General features: G+C 36.6%; 3 protein-coding genes and 1 long non-coding RNA gene across 5 annotated transcripts in view; 2 read left to right on the top strand and 2 right to left on the bottom strand.

Moving 5' to 3' along the window:
- Window positions 1–2,235: 2,235 nt before the first annotated feature.
- Window positions 2,236–5,227, top strand: LOC128366702 (zinc finger CCCH domain-containing protein 8-like). Its single transcript, XM_053327465.1, has 7 exons — window positions 2,236–2,450; window positions 2,558–2,636; window positions 3,784–4,122; window positions 4,388–4,501; window positions 4,657–4,772; window positions 4,875–4,983; window positions 5,093–5,227. Exons 1-7 carry the CDS (start codon window positions 2,368–2,370, stop codon window positions 5,225–5,227), a joined length of 975 nt encoding a protein of 324 aa, XP_053183440.1. The 5' UTR covers window positions 2,236–2,367.
- Window positions 5,228–7,292: 2,065 nt separating this feature from the next.
- Window positions 7,293–12,051, top strand: LOC128373272 (uncharacterized). Of its 2 annotated transcripts, none has more exons than XM_053333564.1 (4): window positions 7,293–7,527; window positions 7,610–7,723; window positions 7,824–7,918; window positions 11,603–12,051. In XM_053333564.1, exons 1-4 carry the CDS (start codon window positions 7,350–7,352, stop codon window positions 11,828–11,830), a joined length of 615 nt encoding a protein of 204 aa, XP_053189539.1. In that variant the 5' UTR covers window positions 7,293–7,349; the 3' UTR covers window positions 11,831–12,051. The 2 variants fall into 2 exon arrangements, with proteins under 2 accessions (XP_053189539.1, XP_053189547.1); XM_053333572.1 differs by lacking the exon at window positions 11,603–12,051 and adding an exon at window positions 10,001–10,094.
- Window positions 12,052–13,807: 1,756 nt separating this feature from the next.
- The window catches only part of zmp:0000001082 (integrin alpha-D), a 37,907-nt gene continuing 26,805 nt past the window's right edge, over window positions 13,808–24,909 (bottom strand). The window contains exons 36-38 of the mRNA XM_053334851.1: window positions 20,715–20,768; window positions 15,047–15,133; window positions 13,808–13,847 (exon numbers count right to left, since the gene is read on the bottom strand). Of these exons, the coding sequence (XP_053190826.1) occupies window positions 15,086–15,133; window positions 20,715–20,768 (102 nt within the window). The 3' untranslated portion in view covers window positions 13,808–13,847; window positions 15,047–15,085. The remainder of the gene's footprint in view (window positions 13,848–15,046; window positions 15,134–20,714; window positions 20,769–24,909) is intronic.
- LOC128374620 (uncharacterized) lies at window positions 17,131–18,934 on the bottom strand. The gene is made up of 3 exons (XR_008323005.1): window positions 18,894–18,934; window positions 18,203–18,256; window positions 17,131–17,175 (listed from the first exon to the last, which is right to left on the bottom strand). It is a non-coding gene; the product is annotated as an uncharacterized LOC128374620 (long non-coding RNA).

Genomic DNA, 24,909 nt, shown 5'->3' with positions numbered 1-24,909 from the left:
CACCCGGAAGTATAAATAGAAATTATACAAGTACACAAGACAAAAACAGGGTGGATGACGTTAATACAAATAAATAAATAAGTAAATGTAAAAACTGTATCTACATTTTTATCAACTCAAACATATTTCTGTTTGTTTTGTTCTATCATTTACTCTACCCATTTTAGACCCTGTCTGTCCTCCACAACAAGCTACACACCCAATCCTTTTCTGTCACAATCAGTTTTGCATGAATGTACATTAGTCATAAAACAAAACAACACACGAGTTTACAAATTTAAAACTGCAAAAAGCATTACAGTCCTATTCTGTTGCACATAAGTTACATGTCCCTCTTTTTTGTCCAATTATGGAAAGTGACTACTACAAGATATGGAAAATTGTGCTGCTGTGGCTGATGTGTAGGTGTGGCTGGTATTTGGCTGGTATGTAGCAGAAAAGTAGATATCCTCTGCTTTTAATACTTTATTTTAAACTTGCAGTGTCATTTTTCATCTTGGGATAACAGATCCACCAATGTTGTTGCATCAGCTCCAAACAAGTGTATTTTTATCCCCCTAGAGGCATGTGAAAGAATTGGCAGTGCTCCAGTACCTCCAACAGTCAGACAAAATGGCAGCCTCATCCTTAATGCAACCTTAGAGGTGAAAACCAGGGTAAAAGCAGTTCCCATGGCACCTTCTTCTGCCTAGAAATCTTATTGCTATGATCTAAAGGAAACAGAGACCTACATTTTTATCAACCAACCCATATTTCAGTCTATTTTGCTCTGACATTTACTTTACCTATTTTAAACTCTGTCTGTCCAGCAGTTGTACCACCAATTATATCACCTGACCTCCACAACAAGCTACACACCCAATCCTTTTCTGTCACAGTCAACTTTGCATGACTGTATTAGTTATAAAACAAAACAACAAACTAGTTTGCAAATTTAAAACAAACAAACCTGGAAGAAAAAAACTGCAAAAAGGATACCAATCCTATTTTGTTGTGCAGAAATTGTGGAAACTGACTACTACAAGATATGGAATATTGTGCTGCTGCAGCTGGTGTATGACTGGTGTGAGGCTGATGTTTGGCTGATGCATGGCAGGTGTGTGACTGGTGTATGGCTGGTGTGTGGATAATGTTTGGCTGGTTTTTGGCTGGTGTGTGGCTGGTTTTTTTTGGCAGGTATGTGGCTGATGTGTGGCTGATGTGTGGCAGGTATGTGGCTGATGTGTGGCTGGTGTGTGGCTGGTTTCTCTATGGTTTATTTAGTGGCTGGTGTGTGGCTGTTTTTTGGCTGGTTTGTCTATGGTTTATTTAGCAGCTGAGGAAACATACAGGTGGACTGTTGCCGCTCACTTTATCACTTCTACGTCACATCTGGCTTTTGGTACATTCCCTTTCTGTGAAGATTGTGTCAATTATAAATTTGTTTCAGGACTGGTAAATGTGTTTTGTAAAAAGTGTTTCTCTCAAATTTTGTAAAAGTGTTTCTCTCAAATTTTGTAAAAGTGTTTCACATTTTGTAATGTTGTTCCGTAGTACAGAGGAGAATGGTGATTCTTCCACTTTGCTTTATGTCATATGACTTCAATGATGTTATTCCCCTTCTGTAAATTATAAACAAATGAATAAAAAATGGATCACAAAAAACATATACACAAGCATAACAATCTATAATCTCAGTGTGTCCCAATTCCAGATAACCAGCATAACCACCTAACCTTCCAACACCTCTAGTAAATTCAAAATCCTTTTGAATAAATATGGGTCAAATTTGAACTGAAACATCTTCTATGTACAAATATTTACGACAGCTGCACAAAAATAAATAATTTCAAAATATTAGGTTTAAAGAATGTCATTTAAGGTGTTTTTACTGCCTTTAAATGTCAAAATGTGTCAAAGGTCAAACATGTTTTATTTTTGAAACAGCAGGTGGCGCCAAAGAACTGTAAGCAAGAATCCAAGCAGCCTTATTTTTTCCCCACCCACATTCTGAGAAGACCCGCCCTACTCTGACTGTGATTGGCCATTACTCGTTTCCTACGTCGGTTGGGTTGGCTCGCTTCATGCGTGAGGAGTTGACTGGTTGGATTAGAGTAAGGATTTCAGGGTCAGAGCCAATCAAATGCAAAGTAGGGCGGGTCTTCCTGGAATGCGGGTGGGAAACAAAATAACGCGTCCAGGAGATGACGTTTTTTATCTAGTACGGAAGTAGAATGTAAACGATGGCGTAAAAACGGAGCCATGTGAACCACATTTCACTGGTCCTCAAGTTAAAGTAGACTATATTCTGTCATGTTTTTTACATCCTGACTTCTAGCAGAGAATGTACACAAGGAGAAACAAATAACTAATGATAAACGAAATAAAATGGCTTTCGCAAACCTATTTACCAGCCTGTCTGCTGTCAGTGGAGGAGACGACAGCCCTGCTCAACCAGCATTTACTCACAGGTATTTAATCAATGATAAACATTTATGTGTTTGCAGGAACAATTCAGCTTATTGACCATGGAATCCTCTCTGCATGTTCACACCACTCGCTTGTTTTTTCTTTACAGGGACGACACTGAGAATGGTAAAAGAGGTAATGCCAGAAAGACGAAAACCCAGTGTGGGCAGACTGGCCCTCATAACAAGGCAAGTTAGTCAAAATCAGGTTTTGTGTCCTTAAATATGAGACATTAATATCTGATATTCAGTGGGAAATAGTTACTGTCCACATCACCACATCATATGAGATGAGCTCTACATGTATTCTGCATAGTTTCAGATGAACTCAGTTGGAAGTTTAATTGATGCAATTAGTTAATCATAATGAAATTCAGTACACCCCAACAATTAACCCTAACCTTCATTCACTTCTACATGGTAAATTGAGTGTCAAACACACGCCTGCTGGACAGATCTGTAGGAAAATGAAACTGTGCAAGTTTAATTCCCACACAATGTTTGCACACAGTATATTACAGTAGCATTATCAGACATCAGATTCACCATGTGAAATACAGAAACCCAAGTTAATTATAATGCTGGTGATTGATAGAACATCTTTTAAATTGAGGCAAATAAGTTTATATCCATGATTAATGAGAAAAGGATCTTAACAGAAAAATCAATGTTTCAAAAGTCTACTAATGAAGACAAGCTGCAATGATTAGTCAATTAACTGCTAACTGTTAAATTAACTGCCGACTATTATGGTAATCAATTAGTTGTTAGTTGTTTGGAGTCATTCTTTAAGAAAAAAAAAGGCCAAAGTCTCTTGTCCCAGCTTCTCAAATGTCAATATTTCTCTTAACTTCTGAGTTGTGGTTGATGGTCAATATTGTATGACGTCATCAACATTTTTCACTATTTTCTGACATTTTATAGACTAAAAACAAATCAATTAATTAAAAAAATAATTGCGAGATGAATCTATAATTATTAGGTGCAGTCATACACATAACCTTTAGTCTTCCCTAGTTGATATAAGTGTATTGGATACAATATTAAAATAAATGTTTGTATAACACAGTGCAGTAGACTTCAACAGCACCACAAACTGTAGTCTTCAAAATGAGTCTAAAACTGAATCAACACCTCTCTGAAATAGTTTTTTTTTTGTTGCTGGGCTGATGTGAGACACTAGTTTTTTCTTAGTATAGCTGAGTGTAATTTTCTATAAAGCTCTGTGGAGTTTGTCCATATGCAAACATTAAAAGGTTATGATAAACCTTTCAATACTGATGTCAGCTTTACCCAGTTTTTTTTTTCTAAACTTGTATGTGTTTTCTTTCTACAGAAACAACGTTACCAGGTCCAGAATACCAGGACTCATAACTACAAGACCACACACAACCAGATGCAAAATACTGAGGAAGTTCTGCATAACCACTGCAATAAAGCCAGCCACAATAACATGAGTCACAAAGGTCACAACTACAAAACGCAACATAACCACCATGTGCACAAGCAACAACAGCAGAGATCTAAAACAGAGGAGCAGAAGAAGCAGCAGCAGCAGCAGCAGCAGCAGCAGCAGAGAGATAGACGGAGGCCTCCCAATAGAGGCAGAAACCATCAGAATAGACCTACTTCATGGAAAGATGGAGGAGGCAGTAGAAATAGATATGTCAAGCAGGTAAGCAAGGCATTAATAAGTATTATCCATCATCAGCCTGTTATTTGCTATAGGAAGCAGGGCCAGAAATAGAAGTCAAAGTTTTCCAATTTCCAATCCATAAAATTGAAATAACTTTTAAAAGCATTATCCAATCTATCTCCCGCCTGTGTCTGAAAGTGGGAAAGTAGTTCAAAAGAAACATTAGTAACATGAATATAGAAGTAGCTGCCCCCTAACAAAAAGATTATGGTGTTTCAATATCATGCTCCTCTTTTCCTCTTAGGACGTCCAAGTGAATCACCCCAGGTTCATGTCTCAAGAGTTCAAGGACCAGAACGCTCTGATGGTGGATGGACGTTTACTCTGTCGACATTTCCTTTGGGGAAGGTGCATCAAGGCACGTCACGTTTTTACTGAACTTACTGAAAATGAATATGCACCAAAGTGAACAACAGCCCTTAAATTGAGTATTGTTGTAATCACAGTTTTTGATTTTAAAAAATATACTTATTTTAATGTTGTTGTAATGTTTTTTTCCATCCATTCTTGCAGGGTGATGAATGCCAACTGGAGCATATTAATTGTTACAACAATCTCATCAAAGAAGCGTGCAAATTTTACATCCAGGGGTATTGCACTAAGGGGGAGAGCTGTCCATACATGCACAATATCCTTTTGATTTAACAGCAATAATATGTATGTCTTTCTATCATAAACCCATCACAGGTTATTAAACTCTTCATTAGTTATTTCCTTCACTATGCTGCACAGACCTTCCCCTGTAAATACTTCCATGGAAAAGGAAAATGTTCTCACGGGGCAGATTGCAAGTTTTCCCACGAGCCACTTGATGATGTCACGAAACAACTGTTGGATGAGGTGTGTGTGTGTGTGTGTGTGTGTGTGTGTGTGTGTGCGTATAGTTAAACATTTAGCTGTAAATGCATTGCTGTGTGCAGAATGAATGACTTCTTCTCTTTGCATGCAGGTAATAAAAAAGGAGCTTTATGAAGTTGCAAAGAAAGCTGAAGAAGAATCCTCAGCACAGTCGGTGAAAACAGCGGAGCCAGAAATGACAGAAGCAAATGAAACCCCTGATATACTAATACAGCCCCTCAGGTAAGCACATACAAACTGAAACCTGTCATTGTGTGCCAGTCGGTATAAGGCTCAATGAGGTTTTTTTGTGTCCATGTGGTTTAGTCAAATTTAAAGGGGTTAAAATTTGAAAATAAATATATAATTACTTAACATTAACACACTTTTTTTGTGTTGATCCAGCATAAAGTTTCTATTAGTTTCTTTTAATCCATTATGAGAGAATATATTAGAGGATTATGGCAAAAATGTCTAAGTGGTGTAACCATATAAACTTAATTAATTTCCTTAAACGCTAAATTCTCAAAAAACTCTATCAACTATAGTTTGGCATGATCTTACATTATAACTTTTTATATTAAATAAAGGGAATGGAATGCAATTCTAAATATTATATTTAATCTGAAAATCAGGATCCAGTTACATGTTTTTATTTGTGTTAGTACACTTAAACACACTGTATGTGGATGAAATATTTAATATTTATCATTCTTTTGTGGTAACACCATTTGACATTTTCAGGAGCATTCACTCTTTTGGTAAAACAAATTTCAAATGACATAAATCCAACAAAAATACAAAATGTACATTTTAACAAACTGATGCTGCTTTTAAAACTATTTTTAAGATATTTTTGAATTCTTCATCTTGTCAACCCTTAATTGTCACTGACCCATAAGTCTGAAGTCTATGATTTATTTTTTAATTAATCAACAGTACAAGTTTTGCGACTTAAGTCCAAGTAACTAGCATGATGATATTTTTATTTTTTCAGGGCTAATTTTTACAACAGCACAGAATCAAACACACATGGGGAAGCCTTGTCATGTCAGACTGAAGAAGCGGCTAATGCTAACAGAGGAACAGAGGAAGCCAACCCAGCACATGCAGCAGCTTCCCAATCTCACAACTCACCGTCAAATGATCATAACCACAAGGAGCCGGTGTGTTACTCTGTGGAAGCAGTGCTCGGACGGAAACTGTCCAAACCCTTCACTGGTCTCTTTACAACTACTAGAGGTCAAGAACCGTCCTCTCTCCCTATCCCGCAGTCTGATAACACTTCAGGTTCTGCAAACCAAAGTATAGTTCCTTACTCTGTTGATGCTGTGCTCAGATCGTATAAGTCACTGGACGGTTCAACTATTGGTCACTTATCTACCCCTTCTGCTGCTCCTACTGCACAACCTGTATCCTACACTCCAAAATCTGAGCAGCTCAGCTCGGCAAACTATAAGGATAAGGACTTGTATTCGGGAAACACCAAAAATGAACTGAACAAATTCCTGCAACTGCAAAGTGACCCGATTTCAAAAACCTGCCCCAATCATCATCTTGGAAAAAGAAATGGCCGACTGTCTATGGACATTACGTCCTCTGGAGACTGTAAAAGTGAAGTTGTGTCTAAACCCAGCGGAAAACTGTTGCACAGCCTTTTTTCAAGGCCCCCCAGTCAGACATCTACACCCAAACTCCCTGCATCCTTAAAGCCACATCACACTGGTCTGACATCTGACTCAACAGTCTCAATAAATCCCTCTTCAGGTTTCAAAGAGTTTAAAGGAAAAGATGCTCTTTCCACTGAACCTGTTGCTACCTCCTTTAAAACCAGTGATTCTGCTCATCATTTTGCATCAAAAAACCTCTCTGAGGTCCATAAGGACTCTAAAAACTCACAATCTGGACTCAAAATAGAGGAAGATCAACATTATTCTACTGAAACAACAGCAGAGAGTGGCAGTAAACCAATACATCGTGGTGATTTGGCAATTGAACCTAGTAAAACCCAGAAGAGACCCTTTTGTAGCCTTTTTGCAAGCCCCATTACCGACACCATGAGGCCAACAGCAGATTCCGCTCGTCTTCAAAGCTGTATTCAATCTTCCTGTCCCACCCCACAGTCGGCAGATTGTAGAAGTAAAGATATTTATGTTAAAGCTGAGGTTAAACCTGACAAGTTGAACTCAGCCAAGTCCTTCCTCAGCCTTTTTGCAAGTCCTCTCAGCAAGATGACTGGTTCTGCAACAGGAATGTCGTCTCTACCAGACTATTCAAGCACACCCTCCACTTCTCTAGAGTCAAGCCAGCCTTTTGATGCTGCATCTCATTTATCAGAGTCCAAACAAAGAGCTGGAGAAGAGTCAAAGATGCCTCTTCCATGCCTCGTCAGACCTGATGACAAAGAAACATGTGATGCATCGAGACCTCCTAAAACAAATCCTACAAAGGTAGATGACGGGAGTTCATATAAGAAAACCTCTACAAACCACATAGATTCTCTCGACCAAACCGATCAACCGCCACCTGATGTCTCCTCCCATGAAGGTAAGATCGATTGTGAAGACAGACTGTGAATACCAGAGTGAAATGCAGCCAAGTATTATGGTCTTTTTTTTTCATTTTATAGGTTCTTCAGTAGCAGCCACCTCTGGTTCACTTCTGAAAACCCTCTTCCAGTCCCTGGGCCCGTATCAACAGGATGTAGAACAACAGGGCAGTGTTGAGATCAGTGTCTCTTCAGGTGTGCAGTCAAAGAGCTTCATATTAGTGTCTATAGATTACATACTCACTGTTTTGGTAGAAGTGAAGAATAATCTGTTATTGTTTTAATGGTGTTTCAGAAAGTGAGAAGAAAGATGAAGGCAGCACCGGGTTCATCTGTGTGGAGCAACAGCAGAGGAGTACAAAAAAGGGGAGAAGAAAGAAAAAGCTGAAGGTATGGGTCAGTATGTTGATTTAAAGGATAAGGCTGGTATTATTGGGGATTTTTCTTATGGTCAACAAATCCTATGAAAAGACAAACGCTGACATTGTGATTGGAATTAAAATTGAAATTTGACACACATCTCCATCAATGTGCTTCACAAAACACAACAAAAAAACTCTACCATGATGAACTTTTTGCTAAATTGAATAAATTGAAAAAGAGTAATGTGACATCTATCTTTTGGATTTCATCTGTATCAACAACACATTTAGTATACTACCTAGTTAATGAACCACCATGGATCAAAAAACTTTACTAAATGCAGGGCTTAGCAAGAAATAAATAAATCTGTCTGACGTCACTTTAGATGGTTTGTGGTATTAAATCTAGCAAATAAAAGGTTAGTGATTGTATAAAGCTCCAAAGAGGACTGTTCTTGGGGTTCCTGTGTTGTTGAATGTAGTGAACAGAAGCTATAGTTCTTAGTTTTTCATTAAATTCTTAAAAAACTATTTGCTTTAAATTAATGATGCTGTTTTTATTATTATTTTTTTTTAAAAACAGTTACTATTCTCTAAAGTATCTTCAAGTTTAAGTTGATGTTCTTTATTTGTTGTGTTGATAACAATCACAATGATGCAGTCGTTGCCAGTGAAAATCTATATCACAGGCTACTGTTACAAATTAAATCACAAAACACTGAAATATAATTATAATATGCGTTTAGAGAGAAATATGAGTGTTATGATCTGTCTCCTTCGCCACAAGAAATAGGAGACATACCATGTTGAATTTTAACAAAAGATAATGTATTATATTATTATACCCCGGTGTCCTATACACCAAATGCTGAGAGAGGTTGGATCTGGATATAATTATAGGTATGTAAAAGGTCATCCACACTAAGAACAATAACTATAATGATAATGAAGTGAGCATCCACACTTATGCTATCCTACTATATCCTGTAAACAGTGGCATCAAGCACACACTGTACGCTCCAGCTGTGTCAGCAGCTAGTGAAAATAGACTATTGATGACCCCTTAATGCTGTATGTGGTACGGAAAATATAGAATAAAATCAGGCGGTTTCACTGGCAGGTGCTGATTCACTGTGTTGATCAGAAGTATTTCGGGATACTAGTTTAAGACCGCAGCAGATGTTGAAGTGCAATAAACAACAAAAGTTTTTATTGAGCTGTGACAGCGACACACACTATGAGCACAGATCTGAAGCCTAAAAGATTCACTAGCTTTGTTGGTTTTCCTCTGGATGGGACAGAGGATGATGCTTTGTTTGACTCTGACTGACACAGAGTCTGAGGACAGTGTGCTTGGTGAACCTTACAGTGACTCAGGCCGTCTGGGTTAATATACCGATCCAGTAACCATCAATCCCACACACTGTTTCAGGTGTAATATGTGTGTTTTGACTGCGTTTCAAAGTAAAGTAAATTGAGAAGGTTTTGGAGTATAAATATATGTGTTTATAAATGAATAACTACTGGTTCATTCTAATAAACCAGTCTGCGTCTTATACACCGGTGCCACTTATACACCAGTTTTTACAATATATAACAAAACTAAGGAAACATAACACAAACCAAAACGGTGCCTGTAGGGGGCAGTAACCACACCTTATTACCAGGGAACAATGTCACCAGGTGATGACTTGCCTGTTGAGTGGTCAAGATTTGGGAATATCAGTTGTTTTTTTTAGGCTTAAAGGCATAATGTAGAGTAGGCGTGTAGTCCTTGATATGTTGGACTACAGTTCAAATGATGATGATGATGTAGGCCAGGCTAGAAAGGTGGCCTACTCTAGTGCAGAATAGCCAACCAGTGAAGACTCCCAGCCTGTGTGTCCTATGTGTAATTGGGAGTAATTCTAAACTCATATCAAGCTTATTTTCAGTTGTGTAGTATCTGAAGTGATGTCACACTGAATTGGAGATTTGGGAAATATATTTGTTGTATGACAGAATCAATTGAAAATATGATTTGAATGATAGGTTGTTTTAAAGTTAGAAGTTAGATATAATCTGCATGTGTATAACTGAGTGAATATAATAGTTTGTGACCCATCTATAGGTCAGTGTTTGGTAAATGGAGATCTTGGTGATGTTCAGTGCCAAAGAGAGCTTCCACTGGAGAATAGAGAGTGTGGTTCACTGAATGGCGACTCGGGCCTACAGGCTCTGAAAGAGGAACTGTGCAGACTGTTACGGTCTGAAGATGAGATTCTCCTTCTCACTTCCTGTTGTGGTAGGACAGACTATTATGCTGCCTCAATGATCAAAGGGTTTTTTTGTGTGCACTTTAATGTTTTAGTTTATTTTGGGTGTGTGTTGAGGCAAATGCTGCTGTTCTGCAATACTGTTGTTTATCAGTGTACATGTGCAGTGGGGGCACACCCATGCTTTCTTAAATTAATTATTAAAGAATACTATAAATAAGGGTCCTTACTATAAATAAGTTAGTTATTATTTAAGTATTCATTTTATTTATTATTTAATATTAATTTAGTTTTATTTAGTTATATTTTTTTTCTTCTGTTTATTTTAGGTTTTTTGTAGTTATTTATTTTTATTTATTTGTGAATTCAGTCATAACTGAAAAACTGACTGAATGAATGAATAAAATCAGGCTCATTAGAAAGTCGCTTTATTCTGAAATCAGTTCTTACAGCTTTTACCATAATGCCTATATACATCTACCACAAAACAACACAGGGGGAGTGATTACTGCTCATGCCTCATAATGGCAGCATCCCTGCTTCGACTCCAGGAAGGGACCATCAACTGTCAAATAAAGGCAAAAAAAATGCAGAAAAATCTGCTTTATTTGTAAAAAAAACAAAAAAACAAAATAAAAACACAGGGGATGGTTTGACCGTATTTTTAAAAAGAGGAATAGAAAATAGAAATTGAAAATCAATATGTGGTGATCGGTGTTGATCTTGTGGCAGGCCGCATTCCCATTATATAGGAAACACTGGGTTAGCACTAGTTCATATATCAGTCAATATCTGTGTCTGTAAATTGGAAAAAATGCTGCAGATGATTCATTGAATTAAGCACATACTCATCTTCAACATAGCAGCAAATCTAACATACCACGCCACCTGAAACACGACAAGTTTTGTTACAGCATGGATTCCAATTTGATCATGACCTTCCTCTTTTTGCACTATAGAAACCTTTTTTGTTCTGCAAGTGGGCACTTTTGGAATAATCTTTTAAAATTGATCATATCTCTATATTGTAGTTTTTCTTATATATTTTTTTAAATCAATCTTCTGTCCAATATATCTGATTTTTGAATGTGTTAATGATTTTGAATCCCTGAAAGGTTTCAACCTGCAAATTGCTACTTGCAGTTATATTTTATTGTTGATTTTAGTCTTGTGATGTGATATGTTAACTATAAGGATAATACAGAATCTTTCTAGCTTTATTATTAATTATTAAAAATATAGATTGGATGTTGTTAGAATTGTTTTATATTTCCATTGACCAGATGAGCCTATAAGGCATCACTTCTGTACTGAAGCAGATACAATTGAGTCAGTGAATGTGAAATGATAGAAAATTACTGGACAGTTATATATTTTCAACCATTTTCTAGATAAAGTGTGCTCCCATGGTAACTTATGAACTCATTCTCCTCTATTTTCTGTCCTCTGCTCTCCAGGCTCAGGATTCCCACAAACAATCCGCTGAGAAAACGGCTGCACACACAACATCTTGCACGCACAGCTTTCCAATCAGAGCATTTCCACTGATGACTCAGCCTCACACCCGACAGACTCTGAAGCAAACCTCAGAGGGGAGAACGTGTGTAAAGGGGAACGTTGCAGTCACACCACTCAAGGACCTTTTTAAGACATTAGACCCCACTGTTTTCCACTTCAGACATTAATGTTGGGATTACTCTTGGGTTCACTCTAATAATCTTGATTTTTAAAATATGAGATGCACTTATGTACTTTTTTTATGCGAATGTTCAAACTGTGAAAATCAAGTAAATCATGCATGATTCAAAGCTAAATGTGATCTTTATAACCTTTATGTGTTCACTTTTATATCAGAGCAGTTCAGTGTTAATTCAGAGTTTTTTCAGTTACTCCAGATATCTGCTGATACCTGATCATGTCATTGCCTCAAACATGGTTATGACTGTTTCTACATGTATTGCCAGTTTGAGCCACATCTAGTTTTTGAAAACTAACATAAAAACTAAAAAACTGGAAAATTGAGTGCATTGTGCTTTTGTTTATATTCTCCCATGTTACACGGGGCACACACAGACATTTAAATCTTTTTATATTTAAAAGCTACAGGTTTCCTTGTATTTTTCTGTGATTGTTAAATGTGAAAATTCCGTAAAACAATCTCAACAGCATGCTATACATATTTTTAATTATCATTTTTGACAGATTTGACATCTGTGACATTTTATTCACCCAACGTTGTTCAGATCACTCTAAATCCAGCTTTCCTTACAGCTCAGATTCCCCGCTGTCGTCCAGCCAACTGTTACCAAAGTTATCTACAAATTACATTATCAATAAACAATGACCACCTTCTCTGACTGGCTGGAGGTGTGCCCTCCACCCTAATTACTAGCTAATTAATAATGCAAGTTCCCATAAATAAATATAACATTTTGGTTAGACATTGTATTTTTTAGGGATCGGGATTCAACAGACCTGAAAAGCCAGACACCATTAGACTCACTGAAAATATTTCACTGTGCAGGTTATCAGGGAAGTAATATTATTTATTTATTTAATTATTTCAATCTAGTCCTTGCAAATGCAAATGTACAAAAGTAAAATTCAAAATAACATACACAGACAATGGGAGGCTAAATATTTTACCGCAGTGCAAAATCATGAAAGACACATAATATGAGTTAGGGCTGACCGATATATCGTTATTGTATCTATAGATATGAACGTGCAAAATATTTATATTGCAAAAGGCGACGATATGGACGATATCAAATGTGGACATATAAGGGATATAGGGATTTTTTTTCCATGCGGATTCAATTTTGAAATGACATGAAATTAAGCTGAAAGATTAGCAGCTAACATTAGCTTCTGCTGCAGTTTGCTGTCATTTTTCGTTGCGCTGCAGCTGTTCAGTGCGGTAATACTGCAACTTCATTCCACCTCGCTGTTCTGTATAAACGGTCTGGACATGACGGTCTGGATTGTGAAATCACAGTCATATCGTATTTATGTCGAGATATTTGGCTTCAATATCGAGATGTGATAATTTGTCCATATCGTGCAGCCCATAATATATTCTACTTTTATGAAGTACTTTTCAGGGTATACAATAAAAATATATAACACAAGCCATTCATTGAGGGTATTGTTTTTACATTACAGTATAGTGCAAATAATACATGCATTAATAACACTAATGAATAAGGTTTAGTTATTTAGGTTTAGTTTTTGTCTTGATGCTAAACTAAACTAACCATGTCCTGGTTCCATCTTTATGTTCAGTTAATAGATATGAGAGTGGATATGATCTTCTCATCTAACTCAAAAAAGCAAATATGAATATTATATGAATAGTGTAACTACTGTTTCTTTTATTTCTTTAACTAATTTCCATTTTTTTCTTAAAATGATGTATTTTTTATGGTATTCCTGACACTTGTCCTCATCATTGTCCTATTTTGTCATTTATCCTGTGCTGTATCAATAATTAAGTAACTAGCTGCTCACTGGAAAAAGACCCTGTATTCATTGTGTGTTTTATAACTTCAGCATAGCATGTCTCACAGATATCCATTCAATATATTCATCATATGGTGGAGACCTGCCGTTGCCCCAACACTGATAGCAACATGTCCTCCTCCTCTTGGTTGGACCTGGACCAGGGGTGGGCTCAGGGTTGGTGTCATCTTCTTGTTAATCCTTGAGTGTTTTAATAAGAGAAAGACATAGTTTAACAGTTTTTCATTCAGTTATTATCAAACTGAGTACCCCAAGGTTGTGTAAGTTCATCTATCCTGTTCACTCTTTACACTAATGAATGTAGAAGCAAGGAACCAAACAACCATATCATCACATTTTCCGATGACACAATTATTCTGAGCTTGCTGTTCAGTGATGACTGTTCCTCTAGGTACCACAAGGAAATCACCTCTTTTAACCATCTCATCACATATCTAGAAATAATTATGGAGCATAAACTTAAATGGTGCAGTCATGTGGAGTTTCTTTGTGGCAAACTGTCTCAGAGAAATCACTTTATCATGCTGTACTCCAAAGTCTCATTAGATATGACATGGCAACCTGGTTTAGCACCTTAACTGTCCAGTTAAAAAACTAAATTGTGACTCTGGTGTAAAACTGCTATGAAAAGTAATACAACAAGCACGCAGACTCATTAATGACCCACACATCCTCGATCATGAATATGAACTCTTAGCATCAGGAAAACACTCCAGAGCCAGCAGATACAAAAGTAATTGTTTTAAACTCTCATTAGTCCCTACATCTATAACACTCCTAAACAAGCAACAACAGACATAACATACCTCAGTTTAAGAAGCAAACATCCCTTTTAGCTTGGGATCACTGTTATCTACTTTTTTATTAATTATTGCTCATGTTCTACGATTTTTTATAGATTTAACATGGATGTTTTTACGTAGTTTATTGTCATTTTACTTAGGAATACATACAATATTCAATATGCAACTCATTTACCTCATTGAATACTGGAACCATGTCAACCCTATTATGTTAATGTGTTCTGTTGTATTTTTGGTCCTGTCACTGTGTCTGTCATGTATGTTGTTTTAAGTGCAGCTGTATCAGGCATTTTTAACCCCAAATAAATGTCTTACCCCCCCCCCCCCCCCCCCCCAAAAAAAAACCCTACTGTTTCTTGTATTTAACTAATTTCCATTTTTTGTTCAAATGATGTAATTTGTTGGTATTCCTGCCACTTGTCCTCATCATTGTCCTGTTTTGTCATTTTTCCTGTGCTGTATCAATAATTAAGTAACTAGCTGCTCACTAGAAATGACCATGTGCTCATTCTGTGTGCTTTATAACTTCAGCATAGCATGTCTGATTGCTATAAAGTAAGTCACAGTTATGCTCACATCATTGCCGTGGTTTGGCTGATCTTCCACGTTACCATGCTAGTTGTCTTGGTTATTGTCAAGTAGAGGAGCAACTTCTCCATTTCCCTTGAGTGTTTGAATAACAGAAAGACTTTTTTTTTCATTCAGTTAGTGTTGTTGAAGCAATAAGCGTGATGATGAAAGTAGAAGTTTCTCTTTCATTTCTGTGTTATGTGGTAGGATTGTTCTCAGAAGTGATTATGTATTAGTTTAAAATGAAATGATTTGAACATTGGTCTGTCAACACAGCCTGCTAAAGATTCATCTTATCTAACTTATAAACATGAAGACACATCTTGTTCTGCAGCTCAGCTTGTTGAATGACAGCAAACAAACATTCACTGCTAATGTCAGTTACATGGTCAGTTAGCAGCTTCATAGCTAATTAGCTGCTCAGCTAATGTGACTTTGGACCAGTTAGAGACTGCTTTGGTCTTTGCTCTTCAGAATCTGTATCAGTGACACACTGTCTGCTCATGAACTGTAGCTACAACACTTTGTTTACTTTGTCTTGATTCTGTAGCACTGCTAGCCTGCCAGCTAATGTCAATCAAACAAGCCTCCAACATCCCCCCCACCAACATCCCCCCCACCCAGCTGCTGACACAAAATACATTTCTGATATTTCTTCTTGATTAATAACATAAAGCTAGTAATCATTTCTGTGAAGGTTTTTTAGGTTTACTTTTGGTCTTTATGCTAAACTAAACTAACCATCTCCTGGTTCCATCTTTATGTTCAATTAATAGATATGAGAGTGGATTTGATCTGCTCATCTAACTCTCAGCAAGAAAGCAAATTTGAATGTTTCCCCAAATGTGTAACTATTGTTTCTTGTATTTGAACTAATTTCCATTTTATGTTAAAGTGATGTATTTTGTTTGTATTCCTGCCACTTGTCCTCATCATTGTCCTGTTTTGTCATTTTTCCTGTGCTGTATAAATAATTAAGTAACTAGCTGCTCACTAGAAATGATCCTGTGCTCATTCTGTGTGCTTTATAACTTGAGTATAGCATGTCTCATATGTTATAAAATAACAATTTACTGATATACTCACAGCCTTTAGGTTGTGATGTCCCCTTTCCAAGATCTGGTCAACAACAGCTGTTACCCACGACCAGGGTACCTTCATAACATAAAGAAGACAGAGAAGACAGAGAAGACAGTTTTTCATTCAGTTATTAATGTTGAAGCAACAAGTGTGAAGATGAAAGTTCTGTAGCACTGCTAGCCTGCCAGCTAATGTCAATCAAACAAGCCTCCAACATCCCCCCCACCAACATCCCCCCACCCAGCTGCTGACACAAAATACATTACTGATATTTCTTCTTGATTAATAACATAAAGCTAGTAGCTATACATTTAAAAACATGTTAACATTATGTTTGAGTGAAACAGGAATGGTGAAATGGGATTTCAGTTCAACTTTAAAGTTGTCTGGTGTGTGATGTAAATGACCAGTGTGACTGTGTTTACAGACATCTCATGTTTCCACTGTTCATTCAGTCTCTTGTCCAGAGTCTTTAATGTTTTACCTGTGTAACATTTTACATGTGATATCATACAGCACTCCAGTTTCCTTTTCCAGTGGGATCTGTCCTCAGGGTTATGATCTTCCCCTGTCATCTTGTGTCTGAAGGTTTTTTAGGTTTAGCTTTGGTCTTGATGCTAAACTAAACTAACCATCTCCTGGTTCCATCTTTATGTTCAATTAATAGATATGAGAGTGGATTTGATCTTCTCATCTAACTATTGGCAAGAAAGCAAATATGAATATTTCCCCAAATGTGTAACTATTGTTTCTTTGTATTTGAACAAATTTCCATTTTATGTTAAAATGATGTATTTTTCATGGTATTCCTGCCACTTGTGCTCATCATTGTCCTGTTTTGTAATTTTTCCTGTACTGTATCAATAATCAAGTAACTAGCTGCTCATTAAAAATTACATTGTGCTCATATTGTGTGCTTTATAACTTGAATATAGCATGTCTCACAGAAAATAACAAGTCACAGATATACTCACAGGCATGCGTCTAGGCCGTGGATTTTGAATCATCATGCGGATGACAGCTGTTGTAAGATGTTGTAGCCATTCCTCGTTTAACTTCATAACAGAAAGACATAGTTAAACAGTTTTTCATTCAGTCATTAATGTTGAAGCAACAAGTGTGAAGATGAAAGTGGAAGTTTCTCTTTCATTTCTGTGTTATGTGGTAGGATTGTTCTCAGAAGTGATTATGTATTAGTTTAAAATGAAATGATTTGAACATTGGTCTGTCAACACAGCCTGCTAAAGATTCATCTTATCTAACTTATAAACATGAAGACACATCTTGTTCTGCAGCTCAGCTTGTTGAATGACAGCAAACAAACATTCACTGCTAATGTCAGTTACATGGTCAGTTAGCAGCTTCATAGCTAATTAGCTGCTCAGCTAATGTGACTTTGGACCAGTTAGAGACTGCTTTGGTCTTTGCTCTTCAGAATCTGTATCAGTGACACACTGTCTGCTCATGAACTGTAGCTACAACACTTTGTTTACTTTGTCTTGATTCTGTAGCACTGCTAGCCTGCCAGCTAATGTCAATCAAACAAGCCTCCAACATCACCCCCAACAACATCCCCCCCACCCAGCTGCTGATACACAATACATTTCTGATATTTCTTCTTGATTAATAACATAAAGCTAGTAATCATTTCTGTGAAGGTTTTTTAGGTTTACTTTTTATCTTTATACTAAACTAAACTAACCATCTCCTGGTTCCATCTTTATGTTCAATTAATAGATATGAGAGTGGATTGGATCTTCCCATCTAACTCTCAGCAAGAAAGCAAATATGAATATTTCCCCAAATGTGTAACTATTGTTTCTTGTAATTTAATTAATTTCCATGTTATCTTAAAATGATATATTATGTTGATATTCCTGCCACTTGTGCTCATCATTGTCCTGTTTTGTAATTAATCCTGTGCTGTATCAATAATTAAGTAACTAGCTGCTCACTAGAAATGACCCTGTGCTCATTCTGTGTGCTTTATAACTTGAGCAGCATGTCTAATATGTTATAAAATAAACAATTCACAGATGTCTGTTCAATATCTGTATTATGTTGTGCAGAGTTGCCATTTACCTGAGTAGGGTTCAGAGGCTCTTGCTGAGCCATGTCTTTGGCTCCGTTCCCGGCCTAATAGAGATGGTGAAATGGGATTTCAGTTCAACTTTAAAGTTGTCTGGTGTGTGATGTAAATGACCAGTGTGACTGTGTTTACAGACATCTCATGTTTCCACTGTTCATTCAGTCTCTTGTCCAGAGTCTTTGATGTTTTACCTGTGTAACATTTTACATGTGATATCATACAGCACTCCAGTTTCCTTTTCCAGTGGGATCTGTCCTCAGGGTTATGATCTTCCCCTGTCATCTTGTGTCTGAAGGTTTTTTATGTTTAGCTTTGGTCTTGATGCTAAACTAAACTAACCATCTCCTGGTTCCATCTTTATGTTCAATTAATAGATATGAGAGTGGATTTGATCTTCCCATCTAACTATTGGCAAGAAAGCAAACATGGACATTTCCCCAAATGTGTAACTATTGTTTCTTTGTATTTGAACTAATTTCCATTTGTTCTTAATGATGTATTTTTCATGGTATTCCTGCCACTTGTCCTCATCATTGTCCTGTTTTGTCATTTTTCCTGTACTGTATGAATAATTAAGTAACTAGCTGCTCACTAGAAATGACCCTGTGCTCATTCTGTGTGCTTTATAACTTGAGTATAGCATGTCTAATATGTTATAAAATAACAAGTCACAGATATACTCACATGCAATGTATCATCCTCCCAAGGGCGATGTGGAAGATTGGGCCACATATCTGGGTTGGCGTCAATTTCAAGAACAATGTCTACCACCTCGCGTATCTTCATAACAGAAAGACAGAGTTAAACAGTTTTTCATTCAGTTATTAATGTTGAAGCAACAAGTGTGAAGATGAAAGTAGAAGTTTCTCTTTCATTTCTGTGTTATGTGGTAGGATTGTTCTCAGAAGTGATTATGTATTAGTTTAAAATGAAATGATTTGAACATTAGTCTGTCAACACAGCCTGCTAAAGATTCATCTTATCTAACTTATAAACATGAAGACACATCTTGTTCTGCAGCTCAGCTTGTTGAATGACAGCAAACAAACATTCACTGCTAATGTCAGTTACATGGTCAGTTAAAAGTTTCATTGCTAGTGTAATGTGAATTCTTATTATTCATCTTCTCTGACACAAATGAGCAACTATGTCATATGATTAGGTGTATGTGTGTGTCATAATCCGCTGACCATGACACCACTTATGTTACATGAAATGCTGATTGAGTGAACATCATCGAACATTGAGTGAACATCATGTATGTTATAATCTACTGACTAACCATTGTCCTGATTGTACACGTTATGACGTGACTATTGTGCTTACATTGTTCTGATGATAGAACAAGGTCATCCTTTCACAAGATAATGTATTGTACATAATCTGACTATTTCCTCTGCTCCGGGCTTGCTGTATCATCTCACGCTTGAGACAACAAGGAGTCCGTCTGCAGACGACTGAATAAACTAGAGAAAGACAAGGTACGACTTTGTGCTTCTTGATAATAAATATTGCCAGAACACTAATTAGCTGCTCAGCTAATGTGACTTTGGACCAGTTAGAGACTGCTTTGGTCTTTGCTCTTCAGAATCTGTATCAGTGACACACTGTCTGCTCATGAACTGTAGCTACAACACTTTGTTTACTTTGTCTTGATTCTGTAGCACTGCTAGCCTGCCAGCTAATGTCAATCAAACAAGCCTCCAACATCCCCCCCACCAACATCCCCCCACCCAGCTGCTGACACAAAATACATTTCTGATATTTCTTCTTGATTAATAACATAAAGCTAGTAGCTATACATTTAAAAACATGTTAACATTATGTTTGAGTGAAACAGGAATGGTGAAATGGGATTTCAGTTCAACTTTAAAGTTGTCTGGTGTGTGATGTAAATGACCAGTGTGACTGTGTTTACAGACATCTCATGTTTCCACTGTTCATTCAGTCTCTTGTCCAGAGTCTTTAATGTTTTACCTGTGTAACATTTTACATGTGATATCATACAGCACTCCAGTTTCCTTTTCCAGTGGGATCTGTCCTCAGGGTTATGATCTTCCCCTGTCATCTTGTGTCTGAAGGTTTGTTAGGTTTAGTTTTTGTCTTGATGCTAAACTAAACTAACCATCTCCTGGTTCCATCTTTATGTTCAATTAATAGATATGAGAGTGGATTTGATCTTCTCATCTAACTCTCAGCAAGAAAGCAAATATGAATATTTCCCCAAATGTGTAACTATTGTTTATTGTAATTGAACTAATTTCCATGTTATCTTAAAATGATATATTATGTTGGTATTCCTGCCACTTGTGCTCATCATTGTCCTGTTTTGTAATTAATCCTGTGCTGTATCAATAATTAAGTAACTAGCTGCTCACTAGAAATGATCCTGTGCTCATTCTGTGTGCTTTATAACTTGAGCAGCATGTCTAATATGTTATAAAATAAACAATTCACAGATGTATGTTCAATATCTGAATTATTTGGTGCAGAGTTGCCATTTACCTGATTAGGGTCCAGAGGCTCTTGCTGAGCCTTGCCATTGGCCCCGTTCCCGTCCTAATAGAGATGGTGAAATGGGATTTCAGTTCAACTTTAAAGTTGTCTGGTGTGTGATGTAAATGACCAGTGTGACTGTGTTTACAGACATCTCATGTTTCCACTGTTCATTCAGTCTCTTGTCCAGAGTCTTTGATGTTTTACCTGTGTAACATTTTACATGTGATATCATACAGCACTCCATTTTCCTTTTCCAGTGGGATCTGTCTTCAGGGTTATGATCTTCCCCTGTCATCATGTGTCTGAAGGTTTTTTATGTTTAGCTTTGGTTTTGATGCTAAACTAAACTAACCATCTCCTGGTTCCATCTTTATGTTCAATTAATAGATATGAGAGTGGATTTGATCTTCTCATCTAACTATTGGCAAGAAAGCAAATATGAATATTTCCCCAAATGTGTAACTATTGTTTCTTTGTATTTGAACAAATTTCCATTTTATGTTAAAATGATGTATTTTTCATGGTATTCCTGCCACTTGTGCTCATCATTGTCCTGTTTTGTAATTTTTCCTGTACTGTATGAATAGTTAAGTAACTAGCTGCTCACTAGAAATTACATTGTGCTCATTCTGTGTGCTTTATAACTTGAGTATAGCATGTCTAATATGTTATAAAATTACAATTCACAGATATACTCACATGCAATGTATCATCAATCAATATTGGCAAGAAAGCAAATTTGAATGTTTCCCCAAATGTGTAACTATTGTTTTTTGTATTTTAATTAATTTCCATTTTATGTTAAAATTATGCACTTTGTTGGTATTCCTGCCACTTGTCCTCATCATTGTCCTGTTATGTCATTTTTCCTGTACTGTGTCAATAATTAAGTATCTAGCTGCTCACTAGAAATGACCAAGAGGTCATTCTGTGTGCTTTATAACTTGAGTATAGCATGTGTTATATGTTATAAAATAACAATTTACTGATATACTCACAGCCTTTAGATTGCGTTTTCCCCTTTCCACGATATCACAAGCAACAGCTGTTTCCCACTCCGGGGGTATCTTCATAACATAAAGAAGACATAGTTAAACAGTTTTTCATTCAGTTATTAATGTTGAAGCAACAAGTGTGAAGATGAAAGTGGAAGTTTCTCTTTCATTTCTGTGTTATGTGGTAGGATTGTTCTCAGAAGTGATTATGTATTAGTTTAAAATGAAATGATTTGAACATTGGTCTGTCAACACAGCCTGCTAAAGATTCATCTTATCTAACTTATAAACATGAAGACACATCTTGTTCTGCAGCTCAGCTTGTTGAATGACAGCAAACAAACATTCACTGCTAATGTCAGTAACATGGTCAGTTAGCAGCTTCATAGCTAATTAGCTACTCAGCTAATGTGACTTTGGACCAGAGTTCAGGGTTATGATCTTCCCCTGTCATCTTTTATCTGAAGGTTTTTTATGTTTAGCTTTGGTCTTGATGCTAAACTAAACTAACCATCTCCTGGTTCCATCTTTATATTCAATTAATAGATATGAGAGTGGATTTGATCTTCTCATCTAACTATTGGCAAGAAAGCAAATATGAATATTTCCCCAAATGTGTAACTATCGTTTCTTTGTATTTGAACTAATTTCCATTTTATGTTAAAATGATGTATTTTTCATGGTATTCCTGCCACTTGTCCTCATCATTGTCCTGTTTTGTAATTTTTCCTGTACTGTATCAATAATTAAGTAACTAGCTGCTCACTAGAAATGACCCTGTGCTCATTCTGTGTGCTTTATAACTTGAGTATAGCATGTCTAATATGTTATAAAATAACAAGTCACAGATATACTCACATGCAATATATTATCCTCCCAAGGGTGATGTGGAAGATTGGGCCAATTATGTGGGTGGAGGTCCATTTCAAGAACACTTTCTACCACCTCGCGTATCTTCATAACAGAAAGACAGAGTTAAACAGTTTTTCATTCAGTTATTAATGTTGAAGCAACAAGTGTGAAGATGAAAGTAGAAGTTTCTCTTTCATTTCTGTGTTATGTGGTAGGATTGTTCTCAGAAGTGATTATGTATTAGTTTAAAATGAAATGATTTGAACATTGGTCTGTCAACACAGCCTGCTAAAGATTCATCTTATCTAACTTATAAACATGAAGACACATCTTGTTCTGCAGCTCAGCTTGTTGAATGACAGCAAACAAACATTCACTGCTAATGTCAGTTACATGGTCAGTTAGCAGCTTCATAGCTAATTAGCTGCTCAGCTAATGTGACTTTGGACCAGTTAGAGACTGCTTTGGTCTTCGCTCTTCAGAATCTGTATCAGTGACACACTGTCTGCTCATGAACTGTAGCTACAACACTTTGTTTACTTTGTCTTGATTCTGTAGCACTGCTAGCCTGCCAGCTAATGTCAATCAAACAAGCCTCCAACATCCCCCCCACCAACATCCCCCCACCCAGCTGCTGACACAAAATACATTTCTGATATTTCTTCTTGATTAATAACATAAAGCTAGTAATCATTTCTGTGAAGGTTTTTTAGGTTTACTTTTGGTCTTTATGCTAAACTAAACTAACCATCTCCTGGTTCCATCTTTATATTCAATTAATAGATATGAGAGTGGATTTGATCTTCTCATCTAACTATTGGCAAGAAAGCAAATATGAATATTTCCCCAAATGTGTAACTATTGTTTCTTGTATTTGAACAAATTTCCATTTTATGTTAAAATTATGCACTTTCTTGGTATTCCTGCCACTTGTCCTCATCATTGTCCTGTTTTTTTCATTTTTCCTGTGCTGTATCAATAATTAAGTATCTAGCTGCTCACTAGAAATGATCCTGTGCTCATTCTGTGTGCTTTATAACTTGAGTATAGAATGTCTCATATGCTAGAAAATAATAATGTATAGATATACTCACAAGAATGCGTATAGGCAGTGGATTATGATCCAACCTTTCGATGACAGCTATTGTAAGATGTTGTAGCCATTCCTCATTTATCTTCATAACAGAAAGACATAGTTAAACAGTTTTTCATTCAGTTATTAATGTTGAAGCAATAAGCGTGATGATGAAAGTGGAAGTTTCTCTTTCATTTCTGTGTTATGTGGTAGGATTGTTCTCAGAAGTGATTATGTATTAGTTTAAAATGAAATGATTTGAACATTGGTCTGTCAACACAGCCTGCTAAAGATTCATCTTATCTAACTTATAAACATGAAGACACATCTTGTTCTGCAGCTCAGCTTGTTGAATGACAGCAAACAAACATTCACTGCTAATGTCAGTTACATGGTCAGTTAGCAGCTTCATAGCTTATTAGCTGCTCAGCTAATGTGACTTTGGACCAGTTAGAGACTGCTTTGGTCTTTGCTCTTCAGAATCTGTATCAGTGACACACTGTCTGCTCATGAACTGTAGCTACAACACTTTGTTTACTTTGTCTTGATTCTGTAGCACTGCTAGCCTGCCAGCTAATGTCAATCAAACAAGCCTCCAACATCCCCTCACCAACATCCCCCCACCCAGCTGCTGACACAAAATACATTACTGATATTTCTTCTTGATTAATAACATAAAGCTAGTAACTATACATTTAAAAACATGTTAACATTATGTTTGAGTGAAACAGGAATGGTGAAATGGGATTTCAGTTCAACTTTAAAGTTGTCTGGTGTGTGATGTAAATGACCAGTGTGACTGTGTTTACAGACATCTCATGTTTCCACTGTTCATTCAGTCTCTTGTCCAGAGTCTTTAATGTTTTACCTGTGTAACATTTTACATGTGATATCATACAGCACTCCAGTTTCCTTTTCCAGTGGGATCTGTCCTCAGGGTTATGATCTTCCCCTGTCATCTTGTGTCTGAAGGTTTTTTAGGTTTAGCTTTGGTCTTGATGCTAAACTAAACTAACCATCTCCTGGTTCCATCTTTATGTTCAATTAATAGATATGAGAGTGGATTTGATCTTCTCATCTAACTATTGGCAAGAAAGCAAATATGAATATTTCCCCAAATGTGTAACTATTGTTTCTTTGTATTTGAACTAATTTCCATTTAATGTTAAAATTATGCACTTTCTTGGTATTCCTGCCACTTGTCCTCATCATTGTCCTGTTTTTTTCATTTTTCCTGTGCTGTATAAATAATTAAGTATTTAGCTGCTCGCTAGAAATG

The sequence above is a fragment of the Scomber japonicus genome, chromosome 2 (genome assembly GCF_027409825.1).
Source record: "Scomber japonicus isolate fScoJap1 chromosome 2, fScoJap1.pri, whole genome shotgun sequence".
Lineage (NCBI taxonomy): Eukaryota > Metazoa > Chordata > Actinopteri > Scombriformes > Scombridae > Scomber > Scomber japonicus.
The sequence above is the reverse complement of the archived record's forward strand: the minus strand, read 5'-3'. Positions and strand labels throughout refer to the sequence as shown.

Bases quoted from the DNA above. Each gene is read 5' to 3' on its own strand.
- LOC128366702 (XM_053327465.1), top strand. From the start codon at position 2,368: ATGGCTTTCGCAAACCTATTTACCAGCCTGTCTGCTGTCAGTGGAGGA. The intron at 2,637-3,783 runs GCAAGTTAGTCA...TTCTTTCTACAG, and splicing joins AGACTGGCCCTCATAACAAG to AAACAACGTTACCAGGTCCA. The intron at 4,984-5,092 runs GTGTGTGTGTGT...CTTTGCATGCAG, and splicing joins CGAAACAACTGTTGGATGAG to GTAATAAAAAAGGAGCTTTA.
- LOC128373272 (XM_053333564.1), top strand. From the start codon at position 7,350: ATGCCTCTTCCATGCCTCGTCAGACCTGATGACAAAGAAACATGTGAT. The intron at 7,724-7,823 runs GTGTGCAGTCAA...ATGGTGTTTCAG, and splicing joins TGAGATCAGTGTCTCTTCAG to AAAGTGAGAAGAAAGATGAA. The intron at 7,919-11,602 runs GTATGGGTCAGT...TCTGCTCTCCAG, and splicing joins GAAGAAAGAAAAAGCTGAAG to GCTCAGGATTCCCACAAACA.